General features: G+C 51.8%; 2 protein-coding genes across 4 annotated transcripts in view; one reads left to right on the forward strand and one right to left on the reverse strand.

The window, feature by feature from the left end:
• mrps7 (mitochondrial ribosomal protein S7) overlaps positions 1–18,218 on the reverse strand; it is a 1,172,241-nt gene that overhangs the window by 111,928 nt on the left and 1,042,095 nt on the right. The window lies entirely within an intron of this gene.
• The window catches only part of mycbpap (mycbp associated protein), a 195,012-nt gene that overhangs the window by 64,058 nt on the left and 112,736 nt on the right, over positions 1–18,218 (forward strand). For all 3 annotated transcript variants that reach the window (XM_085963210.1, XM_085963211.1, XM_085963212.1), the window contains exons 5-7: positions 2,219–2,393; positions 10,148–10,263; positions 12,572–12,722. In XM_085963210.1, coding sequence (XP_085819336.1) covers positions 2,219–2,393; positions 10,148–10,263; positions 12,572–12,722 — 442 coding nt within the window. The remainder of the gene's footprint in view (positions 1–2,218; positions 2,394–10,147; positions 10,264–12,571; positions 12,723–18,218) is intronic.

The raw sequence follows: 18,218 nt of genomic DNA on the forward strand, positions 1-18,218 counted from the left end.
GCGGGCAGGTGGGAATGCGAGCAGGTGGGAGTGCGAGCAGGTGGGCGTACGGGCAGGTGGGAATGCGAGCAGGTGGGCGTGCGGGCAGGTGGGAATGCGAGCAGGTGGGAGTGCGAGCAGGTGGGCGTACGGGCAGGTTTGAATGCGAGCAGGTGGGCGTGCGAGCAGGTGGGCGTGCGGGCAGGTGGGCGTGCGGGCAGGTGGGCGTGCGAGCAGGTGGGCGTGCGGGCAGGTGGGCGTGCAGGCAGGTGGGCGTGCGAGCAGGTGGGCGTGCGGGCAGGTGGGAATGCGAGCAGGTGGGCGTGCGGGCAGGTGGGCGTGCGAGCAGGTGGGCGTGCGGGCAGGTGGGAATGCGAGCAGGTGGGCGTGCGGGCAGGTGGGCGTGCGAGCAGGTGGGCGTGCGAGCAGGTGGGCGTGCGGGCAGTTGGGCGTGCGGGCAGGTGGGCGTGCGAGCAGGTGGGCGTGCGGGCAGGTGGGCGTGCGGGCAGGTGGGCGTGCGAGCAGGTGGGCGTGTGAGCAGGTGGGCGTGCGGGCAGGTGAGTATGTGAGCAGGTGAGTGTGCGGGCAGGTGGGCGTACGGGCAGGTGGGAATGCGAGCAGGTGGGCGTGCGGGCAGGTGGGAATGCGGGCAGGTGGGCGTGCGGGCAGGTGGGAATGCGGGCAGGTGGGCGTACGGGCAGGTGGGCGTGCGGGCAGGTGAGTGTGTGTAGGAATGTGCGGGTTGGCGGGAGGGTATCGGTGCTTAATTGTGTTGCTCCAAGTGTTGCACTTCTGTGGGGCAGACTTAGTCATAGAGTCATCGAGTTATACAGCACAGAAAGAGGCCCTTCGGCCCATTGCGTCCGCGCCGGCCATCAAGCCCTGTCTAATCTAACCCCATTTTCCAGCATTTGATCCGTAGCCTTGTATGCTATGGCATTTCAAGTGCTCTTCCAAATGCTTCTTGAATGCTGTGAGGGTTCCTGCCTCTACCACCCTTTCAGGCAGTGAGTTCCAGATTCCAACCACCCTCTGGGTGAAAAAGTTTTTCCTCAAATCCCCTCTAAACCTCCTGCCCCTTACCTTAAATCTATGCCCCCTTGTTATTGACCCCTCTACTAAGGGGAAAAGTTCCTTTCTATCCACCCTATCTATGCCCCTCATAATTTTGTATACCTCAATCAGATCCCCCCTCAGCCTTCTCTGCTCCAAGGAAAACAACCCCAGCCTGTCCAGTCTTTCTTCATAGCTGAAGCGCTCCAGCCCAGGTAACATCCTGGTGAATCTCCTCTGCACCCTCTCCAAAGCAATCACATCCTTCCTACAGTGTGGTGACCAGAACTGCACACAGTACTCCAGCTGTGGCCTTACCAGTGTTTTGTACAGCTCCATCATAACCTCCCTGCTCTTATATTCTATACCTTGGCTAATGAAGGCAAGTATCCCATATGCCTTTTTAACCACCTTATCCACCTGCTCTGCTGCCTTCAGGGATCTATGTACATGCACACCAAGGTCCCTCTGATCCTCTGTCTTTCCTAGGGTCTTACCATTCAGTGTGTATTCCCTTGCCTTGTTAGTCCGTCCAAAATGCATCACCTCACACTTTTCAGGGTTAAATTCCATTTGCCACTGTTCCGCCCATCTGACCAACCCATCTATATCGTCCTGTAGCCTGAGGCTTCCCGCCTCGCTATTTACCACCCCACCAATTTTCGTGTCATCTGCGAACTTACTGATCATACCTTTTACATTCACATCCAAATCATTAATGTAGACCACAAACAGCAAGGGACCCAGCACCGATCCCTGCGGTACCCCACTGGACACAGGCTTCCAGTCACAAAAACAACCTTCGACCATCACCCTCTGCCTTCTGCCACTAAGCCAGTTTTGGATCCAATGTGCCAAGGCACCCTGGATCCCATGGGCTCTTACCTTCCTGACCAGTCTCCTATGCGGGACTTTATCAAAAGCCTTGATGGACCAGCTGATCGTTTCCTGCCCATTGATTCCGAATGTTCGTATTTCATGTAGTACCTTTACAGTCAGCAGACTGAGAGACTTTCATCCTATCGGGGATTTGAGCTCATGTCCCGGCGGTGAAAGGGCAATACTTCACCCACTGACTGCTGTTGCTGGTACAAGTCTGTTCCATTCTCCAGCACTAGCTGCATTGACCCCGTGCTTACTTGCATAATGCTTATCCACTGAACATACTGTTTGCTGCGCCCCTTAGATGGCCAACATGATCTCTGAGCGTATTCCTACTGAAGCCAGATCCCAGGAGTTGCGGGTCTATGAAAAGAAGCCTGAGGGTCTTATTCATGCCAAATCGCAAAATCAGGACCATGCCTTGGTGAACTGGCAGTGGCACATGGCAGAGCGGAAGAGGACACAGCAACTGATCTCAAGTAAGTGGGACTGAGTGAAGCTAGTCACAGAGGTAGAGGTCCTGCTGTATGAGCTAAAAAATGCTCATTTTCAACCTTTCCCTTTTCCCCAGAAGTGTTTGAGTTTTTGTTCTGGGATACTTAGTGTCGCTGCACTGCTGGCTTGTTTGATAAAGGCGTGTCGCTGCACTGCTGGCTTGTTTGATAAAGGCAGCAGTAGTTTAGCAACACAGCCCAGCAGGTCTCAGCTTCGATTTCCGCAATGTGCTACGTTAGCCAACCTCATTGGTTCAAGCGTTACAATGAGCCTCTATGCCTCTGAGCGAGGGTTGCTGCTCTCGCTCACTACCAAATGACCCCTGCTGGAAGGTAAAGGGAAGGAATGGATTTGCGCTGATATAGGAACATAGGAACTGCAGTAGGCCATTGAGCCCCTCAAGTCTGTTCCGCCTTTGAATGAAATCATGGCTGATCTGTGACCAAACTCCATATACCTGCCTTTGCCCATATCCCTTAATACCTTTGGTTAACAAAAATCTATTTAAAATTAACAATTGACCCAGCATCAATTGCTGTTTGTAGAAGAGAGTTCCAAACTTTTATCACCCTTTGTGTGTAGAAGTGTTTCCTAACTTCACTCCTGAAAGATCTGGCTCTGATATTTAGACTATGTCCCCTCGTCCTAGCTTCCCCAACCAGCAAAAATAGCTTCTCTCTATCTACCCTATCAGTTCCCCTATAACACCTTTCATGACCTCGGGACGTCCCAAAGAGCTTTACAGCAACTAAGTACTTTTTTTGAAGTGTGGTCACTGCTGTAATGTAGGAAACACGGCAGCCAATTTGCGTACAGCAAGATCCCACAAACAGCAATGAGATAACGACCAGATAATGGGCCAGAAATTCCAGGCCAGAAGCGTGAGTACGGTCGGCTTACTCACGCTTCTGGCCGTTGGAAATGCCGGCGTTCAGCACGAACAGCGCATGCGGGGAACGCCGGCATTTCCAGACCTCGAGCGCGTGCGACTGCACAGGCAGCGCTTGCGCAGTGAACTTCGTGGATTTCATTCATGAAATCCGTGAGGGTAAGTCATTAGAAGTTACACGTGAAAAAAGCAAGTGTAAAGTTGTTCATTGGCTGCGGAGGAAGATATATTTTATCGTGGAGCTTTTGAAATTCAATATTTTTGTTTGGGAAAGGGAGGGAAGTTATTTTAAGAAATTTTAAGTAAGTTTTAAAGTTTAAATTTTTTTTTTAAAAGGGTTTTCAGAACGGTAGGTAGAAGGAGCAATTGTGGCTGTGTGAATGGAATGTGAGAATGAGTTATGTATGTATGTCCACATATATTCCTTTACGTATATGTATGTATGTTTTATATTCCTTTACTAATGTGTATGAATGTATGTTTTTAATTATGATTTTCCAATAAGTTACTTTCTCTGAAAGTCATAATTAAATAATACATTCATACACATAAATAAAGGAATATATACATAACACGCAAAGGAATATATACAGACATACATACTTTCAGAAGCTCCACGATAAGAAATATCTTCCTCCGCAGCCTGTGGAGCAACTGTACCCATGCTTTTTTCATGTGTAAGTTGTAATGACTGGACCTCACTGAAAGCATGAATGAAAGCGGCGAATTATACTGCGCACGCGCTGCCTGTGCAGTCGCACGCGTTCTGCCTCTGAACCCCTTCATTCAGAGGACAGGAAATGCCGGTTTTCCCCACATGCACTGTGAATGCTGAAAACCGGCATTTCATCCGGCCAGATGCGTAAGTACCCCGACCGTACTAGCGCATTTGGAAGGGAATTACTGGGCCAACATTTTACATGTCAATAAAATAAAAAATTTAACAATTGCACGACTTGCCCCCTCGCATCTGCGACTGAGGGCCCAAGGAGGTGCATTGCGCAAGAGGTCATCATCGTACGTATCCTCACACTGTTCCCTTTGGGGAACTGTATGAAGTGGTGGAAGGATTTATGGCCGTGATTAACGCTCATTCCGTGACCGTAACCATCTTTGAACCAGCCATTAGGGTGGTTAGTCCTATGGCGGGAGGGTTTTACGGGCTCCCACAACCCATCTGAGGGGAGGGGGGCCACCAACACCCACGGACGCAAGTATCCCGCTGGATGTCCACCCAGAATTTAAAGTTGGAGCTCCGACTCCACTTGCCGGAACTGTCTGGAGTGGGGTTCAAAACCCTACTCCTTCTGGCCCAGCGGCGGGGATGCTTACTGCTACGCAAAAGGCCCACTCCGCACAAAAGGTGACACCCATACGTTTCCTGCGCCTTTTCCCTCCCCGTGACTGGAGCCCTATGCTGCCATTTCACGTTGCTAATTGGATTGGGCCTTTGTCATAGCGGTAGGATCCCTGCCGCTGGGCCAGATCAGGGTAGGGTTTCGAACCCCGCTCCAGACAGTCCCGGCAAGTGGAGTCGGAGCTCCGGCTCTAAATTCTGGGTTGACATCCAGTGGGATATTTGCGTCCGTGGGTGTGGGTGGCCCCCCCTCCTTGTATAGCTTGTGGGAGCCCGTAAAACCCTCCCGCCATAGGACTAACCGCCCTAATGGCTGGTTCAAAGATGGTTACGGTCACAGAATGAGCGTTAATCATGGCCATAAATCCTTCCACCACTTCATACAGTTCCCCAAAGGGAACAGTGTGAAGACACGTATGACGACGACATTGCTAAATAAATAAATGGAATTAAAAAAATTCTTTTAGGGCTTTTAAAAGTCTTTAAATTGCTTTAATTCTCTTTAAAACTACTTCAGATTACTCAAAATAATGTAAACATTTAAAAAAGTTTATAAAAGTTACCAAAATCTTCAAAAAACTTCCAAAAACCTATTTAAACTGCTGCTTTGCATGTAAAAATCCTTAGCAGCTTGACAGAAACATTGGGGGCGTGTTCAGTGAAACTGAGACCTCAAGGGGCGTGTCTCACTTACACTGCACGCTCCTGGCTTCGCGCTGGCTGCACTCCTGGGCGGCGTGACGTCATACGCTGCCCGGGAATGTGCTTTCTATTTCTGCAAGTTCAGGCGTCCCAGAAGCTGATCGGCACGAGCGCGGGGTAAGTGCAAATACGGGGCTTGCACGCGCTGCAAGCCCCGTTCTGGAATTTCTGGGCCCATCTGTTTTATGATGTTGATTGAGGGATAAATATTGGCCAGGATACCTGGGAGAACTCCCCTGCTCTTCTTCGAATAGTGCCATGGAATCTTTAACACCCACCTGAGAGGACAGACAGGGCCTGGATTTAATGTCTAATCCGAAAGACGGCCCTTCTGATACCTGAATGCCAGTCTAGCTTATGTGCTCAGGTCTCTGGAGTGGGACTTGAACCCACGACCTTCTGACTCAGAGGTGAGAGTGCTGCCCACTGAGCCACGGCTGACACTCAAGGCATGTATGTGGGGGAGGCAGGATCAGATTGCTCTGTAATGCTGTCCATATGAATAACCTGCCAGCACTTAGTCTAGGCTCACAGAATAAAGAATGGCCACATGGCTGAAGTATGAGAGGGCAGCCAGCGCCTGTGGGTCAGCACCTTCAGGAGAGATGGGGAGGAGGCCGGCAAAAGGAAAATAGTAATCAATCTTGTAAAGTTTAAAAAGGGGACATTACCGGACTAGCAACCTGGAGCTTGTGAGTTCAAATTCCAAGTTAGAATCGTAGAATCTTACAGCACAAAAGGAGGCCATTCGGCCCGCTGTGCCTGTGCCGGCTCTTTAAAAAAGCTGTCCAATTTAACCCCGCACCCCAGCCCTTTCCCCATCACCCTGCAGATTAGTCCTCTTCAAGTACATGTCCCATTCCCTTTTGAAAGTATCTATTGAATCTGCTTCCACTGCCCTTTCAGGTCGTGTGTTCCAGTTCATAACAACCTTCTGTGTGAAGACATTTCTCCTCATTTCCCCTCTAGTTTTTTTGCCAATTATTTTAAATCTATGACCTCTGATTACCAACCCACTTGCCAGAGGAATCAGTTTCTCCCTATTTTTTCTATCAAAAACCCTCATTATTTTGAATACCTCTATTAGGTCTCCCCTTCGCCTTCTCTGCTCCAAGGAGAACAATCCCAGCTTCTCCAGTCTCTCCACATAACTAAAATCCCTCATCCCTAGTATCATCCTGGTAAAACTCCTCTGTACCCCCTCCAAGGCCTTGACATCCTTCCTAAAGTGCGGTGCCCAGAATTGGACACAATACTCCAGCTGAGGCCTAACAAGTGATTTGTAAAAGTTTAACATGACTTCCTAGTTTTTGTATTCAATGCCCCTATTTACAAAGCCAAGTATACCATATGTTTTCTTAACTAGCCTTATCAACTTGTCCTGCCACCTTCAACGATTTGTGAATATGCACCCCCAGGTCTCTCTGCTTTTGCACCGCCTCAAAATAGTACCAGTTAGATTATACTGCCTCTCCATGTTATTCCTCCCAAAGTGTATCACTTCACACTTATCCACATTAAATTTCATTTGCCGTGTGTCTGCCCATTTCACCAGTCTGTCTATGTCCTCCTGAAGTCTGCTATTCTCCTCCTCACTATTTACTACATTACCAAGTTTTGTATCATCCACAAACTTGGAAATTGTACCCTCTATACCCAAGTCCAGGTCATTTATATATAACAAGAAAAGCAATGGTCCTAATACCGACCCTGGGGGACCCCACTGCAAACTTCTCTGATCACTACTACTCTCTGCCTCCAACCCCTTAGCCAATTAGAAACCCATGTTACCACCGTCCCTTTAATCCCCTGTGCTTCTATTTTCCGAATAAGTCTGTCTTGTGGCACTTTATCAAATGCCTTTTGAAAGTCCATATAAACAACATCTACTGCACTACCTTCATGAACCTGCTCTGTTACTTCATCAAAGAACTCAATCAGATTACTCAGACATGATTTGGCATTAACAAATCCATGCTGGCTGTCCTTTATTAACCCATGCTTCTCCAAGTGCGAATTAATTTTGTCCTTGGCAATGGTCTCTGGTAGTTTCCCCACCACTGACATTAGACTGACTGACCTGTAGTTACCAAGTTTATCCCTCTCCCCTCTTTTGAATAGGGGTGTAACATTGCAGAGCTTGGGGCCTAGACAGCTGAAGGCACGGCCGTCAATGGTAGGGCGAAGGAAGTGGGCCAGAGGCCAGAATTGGAGGAATGCTGAGTTCTCGGAGGGTTGTTGGGCTGGATGAAGTTACAGAGACAAGGAGGGGGCGAGGCCGTGGATAGATTTGAACACAAGGATGGGTAAGGCAGTGGATGTGGTGTACTTAGAATTCAGTAAGGCCTTTAATACACTTCGTCTGGAACGACTGGTACTAAAAGCAAAGTAAGTGATAATCAGTGGAAGTATTTTACAATAGATATATACAGGAAACTTTCTGGTATCTGGCACTGACGGGACCGAGCTGGTGCCGGTCGATCAACATTGCCGGAAAATCGAGCGCTAATGTTAAAACATACGGAGCTTCTGAGCTCCGTCTGAAGCAACAAACCCTGTTGCTTAGCAACAGCTTCAGAACAGTCGGCGCAGCTTGCAAGCGTCTCTGTAACTAAGCAACAGCTTCAGCTAGATGCTTGCAGAGCCAGGACTGGAGAAAAAAAGCAACGAAAAGTAAAAAAACTTATCTGAACCGACTCCTGAATTTTGCCGGTGGATAGAGCATTCCGGATATTTAACCTCCGGTTAAACGAAAGTTTCCTGTAATTGGTTGATAGAACCCAGAGGGTGGTGGTACAGGGATTGTCATCAACCTGAGAGAATGTTACAAGTGGGGTCCCACTTCATAAAAGATCCAAGTGTCACAAGTAGTGGCTAAATTTGCAGATGATACAAAGCTAATGAAGGTGGTAGACTCCAAAGCTGAACAGGATAAGCTACAGGAGGATTTGAATATACTCAGGAATTGGGCAGACAGCTGGCAGATGAAATTCAATGTAGAGAAATGCAAAGTGCTTCACATGGGGGCAAAAAATCCAGGAAGGGACTATTTCTTAAAAAAAAGAGATCTGGAGATCCTGACGGTGAATAAATGAAGCTATTGCAACAATGCTCGGTGGCAGAGTAAAGCAAATCAGATGTTGGGATGAAATAAAAGGTCAATATTGAACTGAAATAGTGAGGTAACCCTGCCACTTTATAAATCATTGGTGCGACCACACGTAGAATACTGTGTACAGTTCTGGTCGCCACAGGACAGAAAGGATATTTCACTATTGTGAGGATACAGAAGAGACCATCCGGAAAGATTGAGGAAATGGAGGAATTGGATTATGAGGAACGATTATGTCAATTGGGCACGTTCTCATTGGAGTAGAGAAGGTTGAGAGGTGATATGATTGCTGTTTTTAGGATCCTAAAGGGACTGGCTAATGTCAACCATGAGCAGCAGTTTCACCCTGTCCAGAACAGTGGAACCAGAGGACACGGCCTGCGGTTCAAGGGGGTCAATTCAAAGCTAATCTGCAGATACATTGGCCTAGAAATTCACTATGGCCCCGCCAGCTGCCTAGCGCCCAAAAGTTAGCGCTGGGCGGGAAGCCTATAGCGATCGTCAGATATTCATTGTTAGCGCCCCAATTAGGAAGCGGGCCCTATACGAGGGTGTGCCCACCTCCGCTTGGTGCACTGACACTGAATATCAGCGCTCTTGGCGCCGCTGCGCCAGACGCTGCGCAGCGGCAGGCTGCGGTACTGCAGGCCTCCTTCTCTTAAGGGGGAGCTGCCTGCAACGGGAAGATCGCCGCTGGATAGTGCCGGCAAATGAGCCCAGCACCACGGAGAAGTGCCGGGCTCGCGGAAAGCAGCCGGCAATGCCGCGGGGGGGGGGGGGTGGAGGAGGCCGGGGAAGGAGGTGCGGGCAGGCGGCCGCCGCAAAAGCGGCCGGCCGCACCTTCCGCTTTAAAGCGCCCCACTAAGGCAGCAGGACGGCTGCGTTTTCTGGTCGCTGTTTGCGGCCGCTTCGGAGGAGGCGGCCGCAACTAAATATGGGGATCGGCGCGGTTTCGGGGCGGAACCGGGGCACTGCGCACACCGATGATGTCATCGGTGCCGGCGCAGCGCTAACGGCTACCGCCGCCAATACCGCTGCGCTGAATATCTGCGCAAACTCATTTTTGGCGCAAAATCACCCTTTAGGCGTTAACTGGGCGCAAAGCTGGCAGCGCCTTAATGAATTTCTAGGCCATTATTTCAGTGAGCGAGAGGTCAATCTATGGAACAGGCTCCCCATGGAGACAGTGGGAGCAGTGAGGATTGATTCATTCAAATGCAAATGAGATAGATTTCTTTCAGAAAATAACATTTTGGGATAGAGTATGTGAGTAATTTGAGACATGATGTGTGGTGAGTGTCGGATGCTCGGGAGGAACAGGTGACTTTGGACCTCTGGTTCCCAAAGCTCTCGATCACTGGGGTTTTCCTTGCCTCATGTCTGGGTCTGTTGTAGCCTCATTGATGGAGATTGATTGCTGTGATTAGTCAACAACTCCATTATCATTGTATCATGCGGCTACCAGCATGGTAGAAGGCAAACTAGACGGACCTGGTCTTTTTACATGTAGCAATTCCAATGTTCTTAAATGTGGCCATGCCAGTGTCACCCACATCCAGAGAACACATTTAAAAAGTGCCCGTGGTTCCTGTAATATTGCTGTCATTATTTTTACTCTTTCTCCTCGCTTAAAAAAAACCTCCTGAATAATCCTAGCACTCGGCTATTCTCTGTATAGATCTCCTTGACAAGCCAGTTGAAGAACTAGTGATGAATCAATGTGAGGATCTTGGACAGATGAGACAGCAGTCTAACCTCATCGATCAGACCATGGCAGCTGTGGGTTCTGGGAAGGTCAGTAAAGGTTTCCCTGCCTTTCAATCATGGTATACAAGGTGCATTAGAGCACCAAGTATTCTGTGACAGATTCTGGGGGGTTTCCCCCTCGGGTGGGGAGCTCTGGAGGTTTCCTCCTCGGGTGAGGGGCTCTGGGGGATTCTCCCTCGGGTGAGGGGCTCTGGGGGATTCTCCCTCGGGTGAGGGGCTCTGGGGGATTCTCCCTCGGGTGAGGGGCTCTGGGGGGTTTCCCCCTCAGGTGAGGGGCTCTGGGGGTTTCCCCCTCGGGTGAGGGGCTCTGGGGGGTTTGTTCCCTCGGGTGAGGGGCTCTGGGGGGTTTGTTCCCTCGGGTGAGGGGCTCTGGGGAGTTTGTTCCCTCGGGTGAGGGGCTCTGGGGGTTTGTTCCCTCGGGTGAGGGGCTCTGGGGGTTTCTCCCTCGGGTGAGGGGCTCTGGGGGTTTGTTCCCTCGGGTGAGGGGCTCTGGGGGTTTGTTCCCTCGGGTGAGGGGCTCTGGGGGTTTGTTCCCTCGGGTGAGGGGCTCTGGGGGTTTCCCCCTCGGGTGAGGGGCTCTGGGGGTTTGTTCCCTCGGGTGAGGGGCTCTGGGGGGTTTCCCCCTCGGGTGAGGGGCTCTGGGGGGTTTCCCCTTGGGTGAGGGGCTCTGGGGGTTTCTCCCTCGGGTGAGGGGCTCTGGGGCTTTGTTCCCTCAGGTGAGGGGCTCTGGGGGTTTGTTCCCTCGGGTGAGGTGCTCTGGGGGTTTTCCCCCTCGGGTGAGGGGCTCTGGGGGTTTTCCCCTCGGGTGAGGGGCTCTGGGGGGTTTCCCCTCGGGTGAGGGGCTCTGGGGGGTTTGTTCCCTCGGGTGAGGGGCTCTGGGGGTTTCTCCCTCGGGTGAGGGGCTCTGGGGGGTTTGTTCCCTCGGGTGAGGGGCTCTGGGGGTTTCTCCCTCGGGTGAGGGGCTCTGGGGGGTTTCTCCCTCGGGTGAGGGGCTCTGGGGGTTTCCCCCTCGGGTGAGGGGCTCTGGGGGTTTTCCCCTCGGGTGGGGGGCTCTGGGGGTTTCTCCCTTCGGGTGAGGGGCTCTGGGGGGTTTCCCCTTCGGGTGAGGGGCTCTGGGGGTTTCTCCCTCGGGTGAGGGGCTCTGGGGGTTTTCCCCTCGGGTGGGGGGCTCTGGGGGTTTCTCCCTTCGGGTGAGGGGCTCTGGGGGGTTTCCCCTTCGGGTGAGGGGCTCTGGGGGTTTCTCCCTCGGGTGAGGGGCTCTGGGGGTTTTCCCCTCGGGTGGGGGGCTCTGGGGGTTTCTCCCTTCGGGTGAGGGGCTCTGGGGGTTTCCCCCTCGGGTGAGGGGCTCTGGGGGTTTCCCCCTCGGGTGAGGGGCTCTGGGGGTTTCCCCCTCGGGTGAGGGGCTCTGGGGGTTTCCCCCTCGGGTGAGGGGCTCTGGGGGTTTCTCCCTTGGGTGAGGGGCTCTGGGGGTTTTCCCCTCAGGTGAGGGGCTCTGGGGGTTTTCCCCTCAGGTGAGGGGCTCTGGGGGTTTCTCCCTCGGGTGAGGGGCTCTGGGGGTTTGTCCCTTGGGTGAGGGGCTCTGGGGGTTTTCCCCTCAGGTGAGGGGCTCTGGGGGGTTTCCCCCTCGGGTGAGGGGCTCTGGGGGTTTTCCCCTCGGGTGAGGGGCTCTGGGGGTTTTCCCCTCGGGTGAGGGGCTCTGGGGGTTTCTCCCTCGGGTGAGGGGCTCTGGGGGTTTCTCCCTCGGGTGAGGGGCTCTGGGGGTTTCTCCCTCGGGTGAGGGGCTCTGGGGGGTTTCCCCCTCGGGTGAGGGGCTCTGGGGGGTTTCCCCCTCGGGTGAGGGGCTCTGGGGGTTTTCCCCTCGGGTGAGGGGCTCTGGGGGTTTTCCCCTCGGGTGAGGGGCTCTGGGGGGTTTCCCCCTCGGGTGAGGGGCTCTGGGGGTTTTCCCCTCGGGTGAGGGGCTCTGGGGGTTTCCCCCCTCCTGTGAGGGGCTCTGGGGGTTTCTCCCTCGGGTGAGGTGCTCTGGGGGGTTTCCCCCTCCTGTGAGGGGCTCTGGGGGTTTTCCCCTCGGGTGAGGGGCTCTGGGGGTTTCCCCCCTCCTGTGAGGGGCTCTGGGGGTTTCTCCCTCGGGTGAGGGGCTCTGGGGGGTTTCTCCCTCGGGTGAGGGGCTCTGGGGGTTTCCCCCCTCCTGTGAGGGGCTCTGGGGGTTTCCCCCCTCCTGTGAGGGGCTCCAGCTCCATGGCTGCACTGCGGACTGTTGCTGAAGCCTGGTTTATTTTGTGTGCTGTGACCCAAATGAAAAGAAAGAAGTCACCGTGCTGCCTTCTGATTATTTCAGGGTTACCACATAGGGAGTGAGTTTTGGAGCCTGCCGGCGACGATTGGTGACGAGTTAAGTGGCGTGGAGTCAACGCTAACACAGACGGAACGCGGATTCCCACCACCCATTGTTCACATCGGGAAACCTTGGACAATCAAACAGGAGACAGGTACTTCCACAGCCTTCCTGAAAAGGACATTGCTGTGATTGGGAAAACTTAAATTCCAGGTTACAGGAATTTAACCTGTATTTAACTGATGAGGAAAAAGTTCAGGAGGCTTGGTTTGATTTCTTTGGAAAAGCAGAGACTTTGAGGTGATGGAATTGATGTTTTTTTCATTCCTGGGATGTGGGTGTCTCTAGCTAGGCTGGCATTTATTGCCCATCCCTAGTTGCCTTTGAGAAGGTGGTGGTGAGCCGCCTTCTTGAACTGCTGCAGTCCGTGTGGTGAAGGTACTCCCACAGTGCTGTTAGGGAGGGAGTTCCAGGATCCAAAACAGTGACGATGAAGAGACATCGTCACTCAATCTTACACTCGCAGCTACCAGCTCAGACACTGACACTGTGCGTATTTTAGGGGCTAGGATAGAGGAGTGATCTGCACGTGTTGAGACACCGGGCACAAGTGCACAGGAGCCAGGGCGGGGGAAAGGATAGCGCAGGTGCCAGCTCACTGGAGGGCAAGGTCGTACACTAGTTCTGCCGCAGAGGAGTCAGATGAGGACTTCAATGGGCCAGGCTACAGAAGAAGGCTGATAGGTGTACATAAGCAAATGCTTGGTGCACTGGAAAGCCTGCCAGAAAGCCTGCGCACAATGCCAAGGAGCATGGAGGAGTCCAGCACCAATTTGGCACAGGGCTTTGTGCAGTCCTTGGATCCCATCCTTTCCGGGTGGCCACCTCATCAGAACACCTGTGGAACCTACCATGATGCAGCATCCGATGGCCGATGTCACAGCTTCCATTGCAGCACAAACAGCTTCCATCAAAGGTCTGAGTGGTGCAGTGGAAGCTCAGACTGCTGCCATCATGGCTCTGGATACCACTGTTCAAAAGGGCTTCCAGGGCATCACAGCAGTTCAGCAACCTGTTCTCCAACAGATTACTCGGATTGCTGAGGTGCAGCCCCGGGGAGAGAGGCATCGGCTCCATGAAGCACAAATCTGCTTTGCTGCCTCAGGATGACAGCATTCCTGCTTCCACCCCATCACTCTGCCAGTGCCCTTGCTGTTGCCCGTCAGCCAGCCAGCCCAGATTGCTGCAACCCAGGCCGAAATGGTGCAGTCTGAAGTCAGGCCTTCTAGGCCCAGAGCTGTTCGAAGTCGCCCTCCAAGGCCATCTGCAGTCTCCTGAATTGGAGATCAGCAGCCTTCCACCACCCATACTGCAGCCACTGGGTAAAGCACCTCGTTGGAGCACTGGGAAAGACAAAGACACATGGAAGACAGGCACTAAGGGAATGCACTTGGTTGATTAGTTTATTTTTGTATGCATTATGTAATGATTGAATTTATAAGTTTGGATTGGAATGTGCATTTTCTGGTGGTTTTTATTTTTGTGTTGTCGGAAAGAGGACGATGTGCTGGTCAGTGAGGGAGGAAAGGTGAAGAGTGTGGGACTGTTGGTGAATGAGGAGGTGTGGTTGAGGTTACTGGTATCGCTCATGAATTATTTGATCATGTAGAGCCCGGTCAGAAAGGGGCTGTCTACGTTGTAGCCTCCCTTCCTTTTCCTGGGCCTCCACGTTCTGTTGCATTTCCTCCTACTTCATTTCCTCCTCCTCCACTTCCTCTTCCGACAACTCCTCCTCGTGCTCCTGCTCCTCAGCTTCTCGCCTGATAGGTGGTGGCAAGGGCTGTTCCCTCTTAATGGTCAGGTTGTGCAGCATGCAGCATACTACCACAAATCTTGATACCCGCCCAGCTGAGTACTGTAGGGCTCCTCCAGAGTAGTCCAGGCAGCGGAAGCATTGCTTGAGGTCACCGATGGTGTGCTCTATAATGTTCCTTGTGGCAGCATGGTTCTCATTGTAGGCTTACTATGCATGTGTGCATGGGTTCCGGACCGGAGTCATGAGCCATGTCATGAATGGATAACCCATGTTGTGCTTTAGCCAGCCTTTGACTTGCCGTGGTGGGTCAAATACAGATGGCGCAGAGGACTGCCGCAGAATAAAGGAATCGTGGCAGCTGCCAAGATAAAGGGCATTCACCTGCATGATGCGCTGCCTGTGGTCACACACCAGTTGCACATTGATGGAGTAAAATCTTTTTTGGTTCATGAAAATGACCGAGTTCAGATGAGGCGCATGCAAGGCAATGGCTGGAATGTTGCTGGCGCTCAGCGAACGGGATGGGTGGCGGGTCAGCTGTTAAATTTAAAATGATTGACAACGGGTCAGGAACCTGCTGTCAAAACGCGCACACCTGCATTTCCCGATGTCAGGTCCACCAGCGCTGAGCAGACCCGACAGGCAGTGGCGGGGCAGGCAATTAAAATCACTAGTGGCTTGTTTACAGCCACTTAACAATGCTTTTTTCCCAGCTTGGACAGGTCGCCCACCGGTTAACCACTGTGCCTAGACCTCGTCTGTGAAGCTGAGGTGGGAGGTCACTCGCCATTGAATCAGCTGATGAGTTGACAGCTTCACATGTCAAGTCAAAGCTCACAGCTGATGTTCCCTTAACCACTAGCTTCTCTAAACTGCATTTCCACTACAGATGCAGAATGCTGCAAGTCTTTACACAAGTCTCCATCCAGTCTGACCTCATTACCTCTCCCACCATTGACAGATCGTTTCTGTCATCTCTACTTCACCTGTCATCTATTCCATCAGCATCGGTGCACTTTCTACTCTCACCTTGGTCCTCAGAATCCCACCACGATCAGCTCGAATATCAGCATCACCAGGCATACCAGCAGCATCAACAACAACACCAACCTTCTCTGCAATCACCTGATGCTACACAGGGCATCAGCACCCGACTACATTGCTGCCCGGGTTTACTTCACTTGACGCTGTACACCCTGGCTGCCACATGATACACCAGGTTGGCACCACCCCACACCAACACCATAAAGCATCCTTACAATGCCCAAGCCATTCCTTTCACAATTATCACCATTGCGAGGGGTATGTCTCACCATTCACTGAAACTCATTAAGCCACTTCCAAAGGTGCACACAAATCTGTCCAAGAACGCAGAGTGTTGAAAATTAAGATTTCAGTGTTTGACAGCACACTAACAGAAACTTCACATGAACATTGGCTAAAACACACAAGTGCCTACCCTTGTGTGTTGTTAGTTGGTATGTTTGCACTAGGATGAGGGCGAGTCTGAGCACTGGCTAGTGAGATGGGGAAGTGATCATGTAGATAGAGAGGGATGAGTGGAGGTGCAAGGTAAATTGGTGTGAGTAAGGATGTGCAGGAGTAGGGTAGGGAAGGCCGAGTGATGGGGATGTGATGAGTGGCACAGCAGGACGAGGTTGAGTGTGGCTTGGCAGTATCATTTCGTGATCTACTGAGGTCATTGAAAGGTTTGTGCCACTGCAGCCTGGTCCTCCTGATGACATCCCTGCTTGTGCCCTCCAGTGCAATGTGCAACCAGGCTGTGTTGGTCTCCTGGGGAGGTCTCTCCCATCCATTGGAAGACAACCTCCCTGTGTGCTGTGTCTCCCTCCATGAGAATATGGAGGGCGTCATGGGAGAGCCTTGGTGCAGCCCTGCATCTCTGTGCAGTGATTGTCAGTGTTGGCAGCACCTCAATGCTGTAGAACACTGACAGCACAAATGTCTAAATAAATTTGCGCAAGGTCCCTTTAAAGAAACCGGCTGATGACGTGTCATCGAATGATGTCATCAGACCCGCTTCCTTCAATTGGCTGGGAAACGCGCTGGGCAGGCTTAACAAGCCCAATCAGGGGAAAGTCATGTCAGAGGCCGAGATGGAGACAGGAGCGGGGCTGGGACCCGCCACCGACGTCGCCCGCCATGACCCGCCGAGGTAGGGAGAATCGCCACCAATGTGTGTGCAGTCAGTGGTTCCCTGCACCACAGGGAAGCCTGCAATACGAGCAAACCCTCATGCTTGCTCCACCTGCTTATCTCTAGAGAGAATAAGATGGAGCTGTTCCTCTGTGTATAGAGAGCCGCAGTGAACTCCCTTATGCTGCAATGTTCTGCAAACTGCAAGATGTTGCTTATATCTCCAGCAGCATCCTGGAAGGAGCCAGACACACAAAAGTTAAGAGCCACTGTCACCTTCACAGCCACAGGCAATGCTGTCCTTGCCCTGCTTTGAGGTTGCTGTTGTGCCTGCAGCAGTTGGCAGATTTTAGTCACGACCTCTTTTTGTGAAACGAAGACGTCTCAAGCCTTGGTCCTCACTGAAGTTGAGGTAAGAGAATTGCTCCCTAAAGACCCTCGGCGGATATGGCCTCCTGCTGAGAGCCCTTCTCACCCTCCTCCTTCTCTCTCTTCCAGCAGCTTGTCCTGCTCTGCGTGACCTCTCTTCATTCTCCCAATCATGCTCAATTCCCAGAGGAAGCCCGACCAGGCCACCCCTGTCTGGAAGCAACTTGTTTCAGCTCAAGCTTTTAAATGAACAGGAAAGTACTTCAGCACCAGCCAGACCACTCCCTGTCGACGATTCAAACTTTAGCCAAGTCTAGGAAAGCTCCTAAAACACGCACAATAGCACCAGCAGCCAGAAGGAATAATCCAGCAACTAACCTGTAAATAGTTCATGATCCCTTTAAGTAGCGCTGGTGGGGGGTCCTTCATTTTGTTTAACGCGTGTTCAGCGGTGCGAGGTTAAGACCGAGCGTAGGCTGGAACGTGGAGTTTGAAAATGGCAGCGCTGGCGTCAAATCAGCGTTGCACACTGATTGACGTCATGATCTGCCTGCTCTGCATGCTGCCGGCGGTCAATAGGTGCATGCGCACAAACTCTTTTACCAATGATGGCGTCCGGAGCACATCCCCGTCGGAAGTGTGCGCCGCATCACAGATGCCATTTTCCACCATTTGGAGGCCGCAAAGCGCCTAAAAAACGGGCACTCCAGAACCCAAAATCACCCCCCTAGGATTTGAAATCAGTGCCAGAAACTTAGTTTGAAAATCCTTAACAATGGGAAAGGGTTGAAATGTAGGTGATATAAGTTAACCGTTGGAAGTTGTAGAAATCAGATGGCGAATCAGGGACTTAATGACTTAACTCATAAAGTAGTTCCACTGGCAGGAGGGTCGGTAACCAGAGGTCACAGATTTAAGATAATTGGCAAAAGAACCAGAGGGGAGATGAGGAGAAACTTTTACGCAGCGAGGTGTTATGATCTGGAATTCACTGCCTGAAAGGGTGGTGGAAGCAGATTCAGTACTAACTTTCTAAAGCGAATTGGATAAATACTTGAGAAAGAAAAAACTGCAGGGCTATGGGGAAAGCGCAAGGGAGTGGGAATAATTGGCGAGCTCTTTCATAGACCGGCACAGGCACGATGGGCCGAATGGCCTCCTTCCATGCTGTAAGATTCTATGATACAGTTTTTCAGCCTCGTTCATGTCCTGCACAGTGGGCACTGCCCCTTCCTCTTGTTTTCTCAATTAGAAAATCAAATATGCAGATGGCACAGTGTGCAGTGCTGGTGCAATACCTGACAGAGC

Source organism: Somniosus microcephalus, chromosome 21, assembly GCF_052327205.1.
Source record: "Somniosus microcephalus isolate GS21.2 chromosome 21, FLI_Smic_1.0, whole genome shotgun sequence".
Taxonomy (NCBI): domain Eukaryota; kingdom Metazoa; phylum Chordata; class Chondrichthyes; order Squaliformes; family Somniosidae; genus Somniosus; species Somniosus microcephalus.